The sequence below is a fragment of the Ovis canadensis genome, chromosome 23 (genome assembly GCF_042477335.2).
Source record: "Ovis canadensis isolate MfBH-ARS-UI-01 breed Bighorn chromosome 23, ARS-UI_OviCan_v2, whole genome shotgun sequence".
Taxonomy (NCBI): domain Eukaryota; kingdom Metazoa; phylum Chordata; class Mammalia; order Artiodactyla; family Bovidae; genus Ovis; species Ovis canadensis.
Window position 1 is genome coordinate 54,485,776 of NC_091267.1, and position 17,804 is coordinate 54,503,579.

Genomic DNA, 17,804 nt, shown 5'->3' on the forward strand with positions numbered 1-17,804 from the left:
CCTCTGTCTATGGGATTCTCCAGGCAAGAAAACTGGGGTGGATTGCCATTCCCTTCTCCAGAGGATATTCCCAACCCATGGATCAAACCCGTGTCTCCTGTATTGGCAGGTGGATTCTTTACTGCTTAGCCACCTGGGAAGCCTTAGGCAGTATCAAATATATTGTTCAAGTTAAAGCAGCCTGGCACATACTAGGGGCTCGAAATATATTTGTTGAATTAATAAAAGAGTAGCACTGGGGAAAACTAGCAAAGGTGGGAGGTGGAAATGGATAAAAAGTGAGAAGTGGAGGTGATGGAAGAGGGGGGAGAAGAAACAGAGATGCAACTTTTGATTCTCTCCAGTTCTTGTTTATTTGTGGGTCGTATAGCATAGACTTGCAATCTAACCAGCATTATATTGTCACAGAACTTCTCCTTGGTAATTTCCTCCTCTCTCAGGCCTTGTATATTCAGGAAATGAATCCAAAATAGGCTTAGTATTAGATTTTAGCAAAGCAAAGCATATTATTAGCAATTATCAGTATATTTCCTCCCTATATATTACATATAAGGTACATAAAGTAGAAATTACTTCTGGATTACGTTATGTTTTCAAAAATATATACTTCATGCCCACTTCATTCTAAGTGTCACAAGATACAGCAGTGACTATCTCGTCTGATGGTCAGGAGACCACGTCAGCTATTACTTAACTATGCGCCCCAAAGAGAATGGGTACTTCACCTCTGAACCTCAGTTTTCTCCTCAGTAAAACCAGAAAATAAAACCTACATATGCAAGGCTCCTGGGCTAGTATTTCCTGTATGAAATAATTTCTACAATTTTTTTCTTTGCATAAATCTTCATATATCTACATTATCTATTATAGTATACTAGACTTCCAAGAAGTTGTTTTTAAAGTGGAATTTGGGACATCATGTCATATATCAAATAAATTGGAAAAGATTTCTAATAGAAGAAAGCCAATGTTAAAAGTTATTTAATGGAGAATCTCTTTGCAAAGCAATGAATTATTTTTTGATTTGTCCATCTTGCAAGAGTAGTCCTTGTATGCTGAATAAAAAAAATATAAAATATACCTTGGCAATCCATCTGATTCTCTCATTTCATTGGAAAAAATAAGATCCAAAGACATTAATTTGGAAGCCAAGTTTTAGCAGAATTAGGAGTAGAGCTTAAATGGTACACATGCCAGTGTCGGCCACCCCAACATCAGGCCCTGCAGAAGAGTCACAGTTTCTCAGTGATGTTTGCACTTCTCTGACTGAAGCCTTGAGAGTTGCACATTGTCCTTCTGTTACGTTCTGTTGGTTGCATGCCATCATCAAGGTTAGCCAATCCCATACTTGGAGGAGAAGTGTCCAGGAACTTGGCAGATGTATTATAATTGCCACATCTGACTGTAGATGTAAAAGGTCAAAGAGAAGGGGGTGTGAAGTCAGAGTCCCCGTTCACCTCTGTCTGAGTTTCTTGTCCCTGACCTCTATAGGAAGGTCCTCCCTAATGTCTTCCTTCCATGTTGCATCCATCCTGCAGGTGAGAACACCGCAGGGTTTCGTGGAACATCCTGCAGGAATGGTAAAAAGTCTTGAGGTTAGAAAGAGTCCTATTTTCTTTTCTGAGTTTACCTCCCTGCTCAGAAAGCCCTTTATCATTCCACTGTAATCCTGCTGGACCCCCTGCCTAGTGAGCAATCAGTCTCATGTTCTACAACCATCAATTTTTATTGAAACAGAATTGCAAACTGAACGGCTACTGCATGGCATGGCCGTTATAGAATGTACTAAGTGGTTATACTTCCAGAAACAGGAGATTCACCAGGTGCAAATCCCAAGTTCACAGGGACAGGAGCATAGAGAGAGACCTCCCCTTGCTGACTGCAGCTGGTGGGAGTGGAAAGCACCTCCCTCCTGTTCTGTTTCCCCAGCTTAAATGAGTGCCCATGCTGAGCAACCCCAGAATTAGACTTGTGCTCGGGGAGTCGCGGTGCTTTTCTGATAAAGTAAGAAAAAGATACATCTCCTTGTCAGAAGAACTTGCAATCTAATCTGGATTCAGTTTTTCAAAACTGCTGCCAAGGTTTCTCTGTATTAGAATCATTTTTTCTCCAACCGAACTGCACACAAGTTCATCATTCTAGTAAATGTATGCCTCTCAGTAAAGAAATCCATCCCTTCAAGGTCTCTCCCATTCTCCTAAGGCAATTCAAATTTCACAAACATTGAAAAGGGGTGCTGAGAGAAAGGTGGGTAGGAACCAGGAGACCCAGTCCTCCCAGGGGACATCTGAACTCACAGCATCTTCTGAGAATACTCGGCCTCATCTTATCTTTATATGTAATTCAAATGCCCTGTTCATGATTTCCTCTTAGAAACTTCTTTTGACTCCAAGTTGTTAACTTTTGAAATGCAAATGCCTTTTTTTCCGCATTCCTAACATCCTGTCTTTCCACTGACTGAATATGGTGAATGCAAAGGAATATAAGAAAATATGGGTTCCTTTTTATAGCTGAATAATATTCCCCTGTGTATATGTACCACAACTTCTTTATCCATTCATCTGTTGATGGACATCTAGGTTGCTTCCGTGTCCTAACTATTGTCAATAGTGCTGCAGTGAACACTGGAGTGCATGTGTCTTCTTCAATTAGTTTAATATATGTGGAATATAGAAAGATGGTACTGATGAACCTATCTGCAGGGCAGCAGTGGAGATGCAGGCAGAGAGAACAGACTTGTGGACATAGTGGAGGAACGAGAGGGTGGGACGAGTTGAGAGAGTAGTATGGAAACATGTACATTACCATGTATGAAATAGACAGCCAGTGGAAATTTGCTGTATGGCACAGGAAGCTCAAATCTGGTGCTCTGTGATAACCTAGAGGGGTAGGGTTGGGTGGGAGATGGGAGGGAGGTTCAAGAAGGAGGGGACATGTGTATACCTATGGCTGATTCATGTTGATGTATGGCAGAAACCAAAACAGTATTCTAAAGCAATTATCCTCCAATTAAAAATAGATTAAATATATATATATATATATATGGAAGTTACACCTTGGTTAGCCTGAATCATCACACCTTGTATCTTCTGACCTGATAAAAATTCACAGGTGTTCATACAGATGTCACTGAAGAAAATATTATGTTGCCTTTTTCAATGAACTTACACCTAATATAGTTTCATTGATTGGTTAAACCGAGTTCATTTTCTACAAATTCATCTTCAATTCCATATAAGAGGAACCTTGTCTTGGTGTTCTGCTCACATCAACAGCAGAAGTTGCTATATAAAAATGTTTTAACTATGGTGAATTTTCTCTCCTTCCAGAAATTGTCTTATTTGGGGTTAGAGAGCTCTGTGGAAGAACTCTAAGCACTTTCTGTCTCTTTCATGGAGCAAGTGTGGAGTCCATGTCCACGAGGCAATAAGCCCTTATTACTGACTGTCCAGTTTGTTGTTTATCTGGGGTGTCCTATGGGTCCATGCAGTTTGAACAGAAGGGGTTCAGCTCTGTTTTCCTAAACTGTCACTGAGAATACTCTCTTTTTTTCTAGTGTCTATCAAATAGTGGTCGAGGAAGAGCGTCCTCGAAGAACGAAAAAGACCACAGAAATCTTAAAATGCTACCCGGTGCCCATCCACTTCCAGAACGCCTCCATACTGAATTCCCAGTACTACTTCGCTGCAGAATTCCCAGCCAACAGCCTCCAAGCGGCTCAGCCCTTTACTATTGGTGATAATAAGACTTACAACGGGTACTGGAACACCCCTCTCCTTCCCCATAAAAGCTACAGAATTTACTTCCAAGCAGCTAGTAGAGCCAACGGGGTAAGTTTTATAAATAGCTGTTTACTTAGGCTGTTCAGGATTATTAATGCAAACACAGTCAAATCACATATTGTAGTCGTAAGAAAGGAAGTCATGCTTTTGTGTGTTTTTACTTGGAATAAATGTGTTTTATTCTCTCTTTTTAAAAATTATTTTCACCTGGAGAAATTCCTGGGAAGAAACAAATATATTTGTATGTGGTTTCAGTAGGAAGAATATATTGTCAATGGGATGGTTTTTATTTTCAGTTTTTACTTGTTACCAAAAGTTGGCTAGTAATTCTGCTTAGCTTACTATTTTACAGGAAAACAGCACAGCTCCAGCACGTACATTCAGCTCATTTACAATTTTGTGAGATTCACAGCATCTGTCTTTTCAGCATATTCTGTCCCATTTCTTTGGTGCCACAAGAGTTTATGCTTCCTATAGCTGGGACTAAATCAGTTATCTTTTTTTTTTTTTCTTTCCTAAGAGAAAACAGCTTTAGAAAGATAAGATGAAAACAAAACACAAACTATCAAGTTGTTTTTGAATTTTTCTTCCCTTTCCTGTTTAGACCGACCCAGAGCTTTCATGAGACAAGAAAGTCTCCTTAGAGAAAAGGGTGACTTTTTCAGACTCAACAGTGGTTTTTCCTTCACAGCATGGGTCTCGGCACCACGACTATCTTTGGCCAGTGAGAATCAGGGAGACAGGTTTTCCCCACGAGTGTTTGCACAGGGAATCAGTGAGGGGTCTGGAGAAGGGAGCTGGGGGCCCCCACCAGGCGGAGGCAGTTCTGTGCATAGCTCCTACCCACCGCCTGCTGACAGGTGCCCACAAGCACCACCACCACCATCCCTGGAGCCAGAAAGTGTATCAGAGCACAGTCCAGGGAGTAATCACGTGTGACTAATGCCACACTTGGAACAATGAGACCTCCCCTTATCTGTATTTAAGGAGAACTGCAGAGATTTTATTGGTTTCACAGAAAACATGAATAGTGATTTTTCTCCCCTCTTTATTTAACACAGGAAACCAAAATAGACTGTGTCCGAGTGGCCACAAAAGGTAGGTTGAAACTGTGGGTTGTTCTGGTTTCTGTCCTCTCCAATTTTAGGTGGTATTTCAAAACTTCTTGAAATGTTCACGTCACTGAAAGAAGTGTGTTGGACATGTGTGTGTTCCCATGTATGTACTAGGATTGTATGGCAGTGAACTGTCTTTCATGTAGATTTTTTTTCAAATAAGAAGTCATATTGCTGTGTTTCAAAGCAGTTTTCAGTGGTTATCTTTTTTTAAATTCTATTAAAATAGAATTACTTTTTATATAATCTCCTATCCATGTTTTAAACCACAGTACCCTACCTAGTAATACTGTGTTTAGTGAACTTCAGATGCAGGACAGTAAATTACCTCCTGCTGTTTTAAAGCAATTTGTTGTTTAGGGGCTAAGTTGTGTCCGACTCTTTTGCAACACCATGGGCTGTAGCCTGCCAGGCTCCTCTGTCCATGGGATTCTCCAGGCAAGAATACTAGAGTGGGCTGCCATTCCCTTCTCCAGGATACCTTTCCAACCAAAGGATCAAACCAAAGTTTCCTGCATTGGCAGGCAGAGTCTTTAATGCTGAGCCACCAAGGAAGCCCTTTAAAGCAATTATCTAGTTATAATCTGTAAAACAGAGTCTGCTTGGGCTCTTTTCACTGGGGATGTATGTCTCTCTCAACCCAGGGACCAGGAGATGTTACTGCGGACCTTCTGTTTCCCAGGCCTGGTTGTAATCCTGAAAAAATGTGATCAAGGAAGAGATGTAGATTAGGGTGAATCATCATAAGCTCTGCACCACCTAAAGAAGAGACTGCAGGGGTGTGTGTGTGTGTGCATGCGTGTGTGTGTGTGTGTATACATGCTGTGACCTCATCTTGTCAACCTTGCAGTGTGCTTTTAACCATCCCATGGGAGTATATAAATGCCTTTAGAAATGTCCAAAGCTGCATGAGAACAAGGCCACATTTATTAACACTTGTAGTTAAATACACTCTTTCAAATCATTAGACGAGACATGAGGACAAGGAGCAAGGGCTGTGAGGCTGAATTTAGAAAGGACGGCAGAAAGCCCCAGGTTTCGTCAGATCATAGGGACCCCCTTGATGACTTCTGTTGGGTGAAAATATCTTGTTGTTTTTGTTGTTTGACATTCAGGCAACAGAGTTTAAATAGATTACAGGTGCCCATCAGCATTTTCAAAATTCTCAGTTCCTGAAGATACATGACCTCTTTATCCTGTTGACTTGAGAGATATCCTTGGTTTCCTGTTATGTGTCCGGCCTTGTGGGATGTACTTAGCTCATTTATATTTTGTTTGTCCTCATGGGCTCATAGCTCTATTTCCAAGAATCTCCTTATATTGATTTTAAAATACTCAATTCTTTATATCATATTGTACTTGATTAAGAGCCTTTATTTGTAGGGCTAAATTAATTTTTTATTGGAGCTAGAGACATTGATGTGTTTTCTAAATTGTAATTCACTTTTAACTATTAATTATCTCAGTATGATAAGGCCTTTGAGTGAGGTGTTGACCGTCTTAGGCCTCCAGATCATGACCCATGCTCAGATTGCTTTATTGAATTCTGAAAATCCAGTTCCAGAATGCCTAATTTATAATGCCTTGCCTTTCATGTCACAGCTGAAAGTTAAAATTGCTTTCATATGCATGTTCTCATTTATTTCTTCTAAATTACTGTGAAAACAGAGACACTAATTGCTATTTTTCGGAGATGAAAAAAAATGCATATTTGGGGAGACAAATTGACCTGCCAGTGACACCCGTCTAATAATCTGTGGGTCAAGGCGTGATCCCAAGTGTTTGGACTCCCACCCCAGTGTTTCCCTGTATCTCCTGGCTTTCACCCAGCAGACCTCTGGCCACTCATGCTTTTGCAGTGTACGAGTATCTGTCCTCATTTTTACTAAAACTGAGTCAGTGCCCAGTTGACTCAAAACAACAAAATATCTGCTATCTTGTTCATTTGCATAGTTAGGTAATTATATAAATAACACACTAGTAAACATGGGAATCTGATGTTTGCTGTTTTCACAATAGATTGAATTAGATGGTGATTTGGATGGTTTTCTTCCATCATCAACTAGATTTAATCAATATTGTAATTTGTTTTTCAATTCACCAAAGGATGATTAAGCAATCAGATGACCTGATTGACTAAATATTTCCCCGCTCAGATTTTCTGAGTCAATTTGCAAACATTTACACAGCAATAAACTCTATTCTATCAAATAAACTTTGGGGAGAAAGAGGGAAATAGATTTTAATATTCATTGCATCCCATTGTTATTCCTGTTCATAAAATCATCACCAAGGAGGGAACCTTGGGAAATACACTCCTTGTGGGTGAAACTACAATGTTTGATACTATTTTATTTCATTAATTTCTACATTTACAGATTCACCAACCTTCCTTTACTGCACCATCTAATGTTTCATCACCTTTATATTCAGATAATTTTTTCTGATTGATACTAAAATTGATTTTGCAATGAAGGAAGCCGTTCCATCTTGACCAGTCAAAACAGAGAAACAGGCAGGTCTGATTACGTTACTGACACCATATCATAAAGATGTTTGAAATTTAAAAGAGTTCAGACATCTTGACTGTTCCTGCCACATATTGCAGACGGTAGAGTGGCTTAACTGAATTTTCAGACACTAAACCACTATCCTAAGCAGCATTTTGAATTTACAAAGATTTCAACATTCTCATGAAACAACTGTTGACATGTATCTTTATAGAGCAAGTATGGAAGTAGATTTTTTTCCACAAGGAACTAATTTGTAATTTCAAACACAGATATGTCTCTAAAGATGTATTTCATGCTAATTTGAAATTTAATGTAGTGATTATTTTAATCATATTTCAAGGGTATGTTTTGGCACTAGTCATCTCAAATATAAAGCCTTGTAAAAACTGGGCACAGGAAAATACCTAAGATGTGTTATTACATGTCTTTATATGTTGAAGAATCATCTGCATTTTTATATATCCTCTTTTAATGTATATATCTAATTTCCTCATAAGTATATATAGCTTTATTTTGATTGTTAGCTATAGGCAAACTCTTTCCAGAATATTCTGTCTCTTACATTAAGAAGACATTGTATGATGACACTATATTAATACTTGATGTTTGGAGATTACACTCCCAATTCATAGAATTCTTTTTAATCTTTATGGTAGAATACATAGAAATTTTCTTAGTTTTTATTTTTGATTTTTAACCACATTCACACGTTTATAGTTGAATTCTTTTTAAGACCGCTTGATCTACCTGTGTCTTAGGAATCAGTGTACACCCCTTATGGCTGCCTTATAGTAACTAGTAGGGTGGAAACTCCTTTCTGCTAATTTTGGAAGACTTTGCTGATAATCAATTCTAAACTGAGAGGATACACTTAAAAGTAAAAATCTGTTTTGTTAGTCAGTTAGAATTTTTGTCTTAAATGAGGTATAGTCATTCCAACTGATACAATAATTAGTTTAAACTGTATACTTTGCCTTAATCTCCCATAAAATAATGTTTTCCATGACATGATGCCAGGTATGTTTCTCCTTGACAATAGATACATTTGGAAACTTGTTATACTTTTTATTTTTAAAACATATTTGAGGACACCCATAGATTGTAAGTGAGGAGACAGAAAAAGATATGTCATGTAAACAGAAATGCCAAGAGAGTGGGGAGGTCCCAATGCTCATATCAGACAAAATAGACTTTAAAACAAAGTCTATAGAGAAAGATAAAGAAGGATATGTGTAATGATTAAAGCATCAATACAGGAAGAGGATATTATAGTTGTCAACTCATATGCACCGAATATAGAAGCACCTAAATACCTGAAACATATACTAGCAGACATAAAGGGAGAAATTGATGGGAATAAAGCAATAGTAGGAGACTTTAACTCCCCATTCAAATCAATGGACAAATCTTCCAGACAGAGAATTGATAAGGCAATAGAGATCCCAAATGATACAACAGGACAGTTAGGCTTAATTGATATTTTCAGGACAGTACATCCAGAAAAACCAGAGCACATTCTTTTCAAGTGCACATGGAACATGCTCTAAGATTGAGCATGTTCAAGGACTCAAAACAAGCCTCAGCAAATTTAAGAGGATGAAAAATATTTGAGGGCCTATTGTATCAGGCAGAGTGTAATCTATAAGACTTCTAAGTATAGATGTATGTCCAAGTATAAATGTATCACTTTTTAAATTTTGAAGATTTTGAGTTAATAAAAATTTGGAGGTTTTTGTTTGTTTTTGGTATTTGGGGGAGGGTGTCATTTGTCTTCCTGTCCTTGCTGTGATTTGAATAACAGCAGTATAGCTAGAAATCGAGACAAAAACTGCATGAAAACACATGCTGAATTCTTTCCAAAAGTATTACTGTAGTCAGATATAAACCCTAAAGAAAAAGAAAACAAAACCATTATTTTAATGTCGTATTTTAAAGGTGAATTTTCTGTGCACAAATGCTTCACTGTTTCTAAGCGTAGTCTTTAACTTACATTTGTATGGCAATGTGCTTTGCTGGGAGACCTTCAGGAAACTTTGAAGGATTTCTATTGTCCTGATACAATTTCTAACTATATTCAGAAATGTGAATGTTTCTTTTTTTAATCACTAAGCTCTTTGAGAATTTCCTCTAGACTGTTTTTCTGTTCACTGTTTTGTTCAAAGAAATACCATCCTTTCTAGGCCACAATGCTACAGAATGAAAGTACACTGAAAAAAGAACTGAAAAGAATGTCGAGATGTAAAGCTAATTAAGATTCCTTTTAATTACTCATATTCAACACGCGAGAAAACAAATTATATAGCAAGGCTGCTCATATATGCTAATCTGCTATCATTTGGCTATGGATTTAGAAATAGAAACGTAAATATGATACACATTTGCCGCTCTGTATTTTACAGAGAAAATATTTCCTTTTCTCAGTCTGAAACAGTTTTCATAATGTATGTCTTGAGTGTATTAAGGGTCCCAAGATGTTCCTAAGAAAAAGAAATCTGTTTATAGCTTTGTTCAACCCCAAAGTTTCTAAATTTATTTGACCCAAACTCACTTCTTAAGGAACCCTAGAGTTATATAGAGTGTAGCTTGGTGACTGCTGATTCATCAAATTCCAGAAGAACCCACCACCAGTAAGTGGCACAGCAGTGTGGTGTTTACTGTGCTGTGTGTACCGTTGTCCCTAAAGGAGGCCCTAAGTTTATCAGACCAGATGCCATCTTTAAGTCATCGGGATGTAGCAATGTTCTCTCCTATAGTGCATTCTTTTCGTATTTGAGACATGGTACAGCCAGTTTTCCCGTAAAGAGTAGCCAGTAAATATCTCAGGCTTCCCGACCAACCCACAGCATCTCCATTTCAGCCCTTCAGCCCTGCCTCTGATGTGCCTGAGCAGCCATCATCATGGGTGAACAAGGAACATGGCCTTGTGCCAATAAAACTTTATTTGCAAAGGCAAGCAGTGGGCTGGATTACCCCTATTATATAATAGTTTGTAATAAAATCAAGCCTTGTAACTAAGAATAATAGTCACAAAGGAACATTTTACAAAGCAGAACATAATCAGATAGAAAATCCTGGACTTTTCCGTTTGAGTTTTGAGCCACAGGTTTCAGCTTACCTTCCTTTGTGAGGTTTGAATGCATGGCTGCCTGACATAGGTCTTCTCAAAAATCTTTTTGTTCATTATCGTTTACCAGTTTCAGTATCAGACAGATGTTCAGTTTTTATGGATACAATATAATTTTTCTTAGAAGTAGAGTGGGTCAGATTTTCCTGTAGTTAATGGAAAACCTCACAGGAATGTTTTTTGAACACCAGTATCTATGACCAAGCAAGTGTTCCGTGTATAAACTTGGAATTAGTACCAACTTTGTCACAAGTCTTAGAAATATCATTTTACTATTTGCAATTCATTACATCAATTCACAAAGTCACATGCTGTGTCAAACCAGAAAAAAATTTCTTTGTAATACTTTGAGAGTTCTCCCTTCTCTGACCAAACTGTTAAGTTTATTCATATCACTGAGCAACACTAAAAAGTTTTCATTAATAACACGTGAAAGATGATGATACCACTTTTAAAGCCAGTGGCTGCTGCTGTTTGGTTATAAGGAGAAGCACTAGTTGAATGGTGCAGAGAGATCTTTCAAAATATTATGCACTGGCAGTTTTGGGTTTAATTGTCTGCAGATGGTAGATGATCTATGTCCCTTACTCATTGCCACATTTCTAACAGCACCCAGGCTGTTCCGTGTAAATTAGTAATCGTTCATGTAAGCCTGTCCTTAATTCTCCAATATTTTTTCTTTGCATCATTTTCCAGCTGTATCATGTTAGAACTGACGTTTTAATTTTCTTATTTTTTTTTCAATATCTGTGTGTCATAAATGTTAACCATTTAAACTCAGCTGCTGAGCTGTTTAGGCAAACTGAGCAGCCCGCCTGCTCTGCTTCAAGGCTCTTAATCACTCCTCTGGTCACATGTCAACCATGATAACTAGAGCAAAGGCAATGATTAGTCTTTTTGTGTTCAACTGGTATTTTGAGATGCATTTTTCTTTTCCTTTCCCTGAATGTGACAAAATAAACTTCCTAAATGGAAATGCTCCACACAAAATTTAGTGATCAGAGAAATTTCCTAACATAAAAATGTTTTTAGTGAAAGAAGATAGTATTCTCCACAAAGGTGATTTTAACAAGAAGAGCAAATATTGTGATTTAAGCAGAAGAATTTTAAATAACCTAATACATTTTGAAAGCTGCAAGTTTGGATCATCAGAATTTGCAATGAATCTTTCTACCCTCTACTCAGTAGCAGTTAAAGAAACTATTCAGTCTAGCTCTTTCTTCAGAGTTAATGTTTTTACTTTTTGTTTTTATCTTCTCCTATAGTCAATTTAACCAGAATCTCAGCCCAAGCTTGCAACTATATAGAAAGCTAACTGCCTGATGAAAGCCTCTCTAAGGGAAACGAATTCAGAACATTCAACAGCTCGCTGTGGTTGTTTTCTCATCTCCTTCTCTTTTTGTTGTTGTTGGAAGAAAGTTGAGATGATGTGATATGCGGATGGAGATTCTCCTTGCTAGCCTAGCTTCAGTCTGGCTTTTTCTTCCCTCATGCATGCTGACCTGGGGATCTTCCTTTGCCATAGCTGCGATAATCGTGACTCAGCTTACGACACCTCATATTCGCATCGCCCCTGCTGCAGGCGACGACCAGCTGACAGGTCAGACGTTCAAGTACAGACGAGTCATCTTGCCCATCTCCTGCTCATTTTTCTCAGCTTTGTCTCCCCTCTGTATCTCCTCCTTCGCTCTAAGGCTTGTTGACAGTGTCTCCGACTCTCGGTGCCAACGTGTGCCCGCGTTGATGCCATGGTGTGCTCATTGTTCTGTGTGCACTTGTGTCCCCTGCATCCAGCACAGCCCCGCCGCATGACCTCATTGTCTGTCTGTCTGTCTGTCGGTATGCTCCTCTCTAGCTTAACGTTATACGGAATGAAATTTGCTGGATTTGCCATGGCAGTGCCATCAAAGTCGATCTCTTATCAAAACACATAAAGATGTTTCCCCAGTTATCCGTGTTAATCTAGAAAGGCATCGAGATTTGAGCATGAGAGGTCTGTTTTCACCTTGCAGGGTCTAGTTTGCACACACATTTAGCAATCCACAGGCTTGTCTGCCTTCATTAAATGAAGCCACTCGAAACTGTTTGGGTGATGCTGTTCAGACGGCTTTTTGAGTTCCCACCAGTAGAGCAGAGCCGATTGCATTCCTTACAGATCCTTGTTTCAAAGCACACTGTTTATAGACAGCAGAGACAAATCTGCAAGTCAAATGCACTGAATAATTTATGGAAGTTTTTAAAAAATTGAATGGCTGAGAGTCACATAATTGAACTGCATGCTTCTTTATACCAGCAGGCGTTAGCTTGTCCATCCCTCTAAAGGTGTGTGGACAAACATATAAACTCACATAGGAAAGGAATCCGGTAGATTCCTGCACATCAAAGGTGAGTAGTTAGAGCATGCCAGAAGACTAGCTTTGGTCCTGCAAGATAAGCACACCATCATCAAGATTTCTAACACCAGCACGTGGGCAGGACTCTTAACTCTGCTTTCAGAGCATCACCAGTGTGGGAGTTCATTGCATGAGTTGTAGGCATGACACAAGCCAAGTAAGAAACACAGCTGCTCTCCGCAGGATTTTCCACTCCTGCAACTGTTTTGTGTATATGAAATTAAGGAATATACCCTACCATTCCGGGGGAAAAAAAAGTAAAGCTTAACTCATAGTAAGAATTTTTGATGGAGGTTTAAACTGTTCTGTGAGCTTAGTATTTTAGAAAATCAAGCAGCTGAGACTCAGGAAAACTATAGACTGCTTTTTAAAGAAATGTAGGATAATTTTACTTCTTTCCCTGCTGTAATTCCATACATATTTCCAGGCCTCTGTTTCAGAGCCTAAAAGCTATAAACTTGTTAAAAGTTCTGCTGCCTTGGCTTTCAAGTTTCTTTTAAGCGGGTTTCTTTTACTGGGTGAAGTTATTGTCTCAGAGACGCTGTTATCCTGAATGCGTGACATGTTCCTCCCAACAGTAAATTTCCTTAGGAGATCATGTCTTTTCTTATATAGATCTTCTCCGGAAACCTTTACATGTCAGGCCTGGCCCATGGTTCTCTGCATAGGGTCAGTGTCCATCACCTGGAAGGTAATCTGGGCTCTTCAGCAAGTCTGACCTCCCCATTGTCTGAGTTGGCACCCGTCTCTGGCCAGCAAACGTTAAAAACAGGTCAGCCCCACTATTGTAAAACCAGTACCTGTAGGAAATACAGTTAAATAACCCTTTTTGAGATTTTCCCTAAAGCTGCTACCTTTGAGTTTAGCCCGTTGTTTACTAGGAATGAAGTAAGGGACATTTTGAATATCAGGTTCTTTCTAAAACTTGCATGATTAAAAAGACACCTCATTAATCAGCCTCTTTCACGAGGCTTTCAGATCCAGGGCACCTTATTATTTTGGAACTAGTCTGCAGGGGAAACAAACATAGCTGAAGTATATGGTAGCTATTCTTTTAAGGGCTGCAGGTGAGTGCCAGCATTTACTTTAGTTTATTAGGGATGAAAATGGCAGAATGTTAGAATAAGCCCCCAAAACTAGTGCAGAACTATTCTTGTCTTTTTTTATAGTACTTCCTGCTGCTGTTGGTGATGGTTCCTCTTCCCCAGATAAATTCAGGCTCAATTAATTTTTTTTTCTTTTTCTATTTGCATCAGCTCACCCATTGGATAGCAAGTAGCTTGTTTTCTCTGTCTGTTTTAATAGATTTATTCATGAGTTGCACTGCAAGCTTGAGAGCCCTGTCATTCAGTCACTGATCGACATTAATCGAGCACCTTCTGTGTGCCAGGTCAAGGGAGGGCACTGACTCCCACAAATACATTTACTTTCTAGGGTTGCCCAGACTCTTGGCATCAGACACATTTGCACATGTGACACCAAAACCTACACACACATGCTTTTATGGATGAAAAATGACTCTTACGCTTGTTGCACAGTTGAGAAGAGGCAACAGCTTTGTAGCAATGGGGGCAATGGACAGGAATTTTGAAGTCTTTCTTGTGGAGTTGAGTTGCTTAGAAAATGGTCCATGGGGCTCTTCTGAATCTTTCACATCTCTGACGCAGTGTTTACCAGATCAATGCAGGCCCTTCCAGAAGTCAGCAGGAAATCACAAGGGATGCATTCTGAATGATGTCTTCAGCAGTTTTCTGGTCTGTTTTGTTTTAATTGTGCTGATGTTTTGCTGCTACAAATGCTGTCAGATGCTGTAGGTAAAGGAAACGGTGATAAGACAGTGAGTCTTCCACAGCCTGGATCCCGGGATGTAATCCATGCTGACTTGGTCCACCCCAGTGTAGGTAGTATGCCTCCTTCCTTCTCTGCGCAGAGAACATAAGCAACCCACTGACCTCCATGTCAGACACAACCAAATAGCCCATGAGTGTTAGCTGGTTTAATTCACTAAATGAATGGAGCTCAGATGCAGGATGCTGGTCTGGCATCACACTGGGACTGTTTCTTAGAAATTTTTGATTCAATCAACTGTAAGAATACATCACCACTGGTATACACACGGACACAGACATTTAACTGAAGCAAAAGATTTAGAAATTGTCCTACAAGTGCTGCTACCTGGATAAGCTGCACTCTGACCTGTTCTATTCTGTCCTGTCTTATTCTGTTTCATCTTTATTAAAAAAAAATTTAGTTGCTACCTACTAAGCTGGTTTCATTTCCCACTAATGGGTTATAACACACAATTAAAAAAAAAAAACAACAACGCTTTACTAAACTACTATAGTTAGGGAGTTGTGAAAGGGAACAGAATATATAATTGGAATAAAGGCCCTGTCTTACCTCAAAATTTATACTCTAATGAGAGCACACAGAGAAAATTCTAGAAACTGGAAATGCTTCTGCTTTCTACTTGGTTCTCTTAGTTCCTTTATTAATTGTCTGTAATATAGAACTGCTTTGGGAAGAAAGTAACAACTGCACATGCTAGATATTTCTCTTTAAGATTTTTTTTTACTTCACTTTATAAATAACTAGGCTGTTTATTTTATATTAAGATATTTCTGTTTAGGATTTAAAACCCTGGTCAGCTCTGAGATGCTGTGGAGAATGAATTCCTTCAACAAATACTTTTTATCATCTGTTTTGGTTAAGCCCTACTACTGGGGTCCTGCCCCAATTGGATCCAGGGTATCCGAAGTGTGAGGAGATTTAGAGAGAGATAAAGAAAGAATGTTGCAGATAAGAAAATAGAGGAGAGAAAGAGGCTGATATTCCTTGGTTTACGCAGAGAACCAATAAAGCCCCAAGACAAGGGACTTGCTCTGTTCACGTAGGCCGCAGGCGCCCTCCCGGTCTCCCGAGGGAGTGAAGATGCAGAGCGCCTTCCCATTCAGGTCTTAGAAGCCCAGGCAGGAAAGTGAACGCAGAGAGCCTTTGTGCTCCAAGGGATCAGCCTGAAAAAGAGAGTAAGAGAGAGAAAGAAAGAAAGACATGGGGGAACCAGGCTTTCTTGGAACCGGTACTGCTCCGTCACTTTATTTTTCAGGGAAGCTTTTATACCTTGACTTGTACATAGAGGGAAATGAAAGATGCAAAGTCATGCAGAGTCAGCCCAAACATTACAACTGTTTTGTCTTTATCAAAACCAGGATTTTTTTCTGCATACCTTTCCTATAAACAATGTTGTGTACATTATCTTCTGGCCTCGGAGGCCTGTGAACATTTTATGACCCTCTTTTGATAAAGGCTGCTCAACCAGAAAACTTATTTTCTCTTGAAGTGTTTTTTTCTTTATATTTCTAATCTATGTCAGCCTCAGAAAGTATTAAACAGAGCTACATTCTTATGAAGCAAAGGTGCAGTGAGTTACAACAAAGAAAGAACCAGTTAGCTCAAAGGTCTTATATGGTTAATTTCAAGGCTACTTCTTGTTTTTCTTACATTCCAACTATGTTAACTAATGCACTCCCAGGTGCACAGTGGATAAGAGATATGGGAACTTAGCAGCAAGCATTGGCTCAACAACAATGAAATCCTACACCAGCACTACTCTAATAGCTTTTAACTCTTTGAAAGGCTCTATATTTTTAGAATGTTTTAGGCTTCCCGTGCCTCTCACAGTTGGGAGGCTTGAATAATCACATGCGTAGCCGCAAGAATCTGGATAAACCTGTCAGGCAAGCTAGAATGCTAACAGGGGGGTTAAAATTGAAATATTCCTTTCATGTCCGGGAGGCTTATTAACTAAAGCCCTAAGTTAACTTTTTCCAGAGAAAGGTGGTCAGGGATGGCCCCTTGTTAATGTCAGAAGAGTTGGTGAAAGGCATAAAATAGTAAGACAGACAGATTCTGGTTTGGGGTTAGATGCTTGAGCAGGTCCGGGGGGTCCCTTGAGTCCTGATCCGCCTTGCTTGTCAGGTCTCTTCCACATGACCTTGTTATGGGTGGGATCTCCCATGCTGGCTCCGGGCACCCTACATCTTAAAATGATAAGATCCATATAGTAGAGTGTTTATAAACAAAGTGACTTCTGGGATTTGAGTACAATTGAGATATGTCAGACCATGAAGAATTACTTGCTAGATATAATTAGTACTAAACATAATAGAGAACTAGCCAACAGTTATTTCTACATAAAATTTGAAGTTTTTGAAAAAGATACATGTACCAGATGCCTGTACTGTCAAAGATAAACACAGCCCAGCATCGGCCAGAGTGGTGAAAACAGATTTTATTCAGTAACCACTAACTTGTAAGGAACTCAGCTGAGCTCCAGTCTGACTTGTTCAGAGGTGACTGGGACTTTACAAGGAAGATGAGAGAGTGGGGAGCAGGTGATGGGAACTCAGTAGGGTCAGGGAGATGAAACGTTGGTCCATGTGACACCATCTGGCGCCATCTGACTGGCATCTGTCAGGCTTCTCTCATTGCACAGAAGCTAGGAGCTGGGGCACTGTCCTCAGGGCTCTCTGGAATCCATAGTCAGTTCTTCGGGCAGCCTTGAGTTTCTGAGGCAGGCACTTTGAGGGGCCTAGAGTTCCCAAGGGATGCAGCCTTGAGCTGTTAGAAATTATGTTCGTCTTTGTTCAAGTCTCTGTGGGCCCAAGTGGGGGCCTGGTGGGAAGAGACTCAGAGGAGCCTCCTGGGGTTTTGTCCCAGAGCAGCATCCTTGTCACTCCCCCTCCTTCCTGAGGGAGCAGCAGTGACTCACTGGACTGGTGACACATGGAAAAAGACATGAGAGTATGTGATCAGCCTTTTCTGGACATCATCCTCAGGACACACATATTCCTTTGTGTCAGAGGGACTCAGAAGAG

General features: G+C 39.5%; 1 protein-coding gene across 4 annotated transcripts in view; it reads left to right on the top strand.

The window, feature by feature from the left end:
* PTPRM (protein tyrosine phosphatase receptor type M) overlaps positions 1 to 17,804 on the top strand; it is a 657,213-nt gene that overhangs the window by 414,721 nt on the left and 224,688 nt on the right. For all 4 annotated transcript variants that reach the window (XM_069568623.1, XM_069568625.1, XM_069568624.1 and 1 more), the window contains exons 12-13: positions 3,557 to 3,830; positions 4,844 to 4,880. In XM_069568623.1, the coding sequence (XP_069424724.1) occupies positions 3,557 to 3,830; positions 4,844 to 4,880 (311 nt within the window). The remainder of the gene's footprint in view (positions 1 to 3,556; positions 3,831 to 4,843; positions 4,881 to 17,804) is intronic.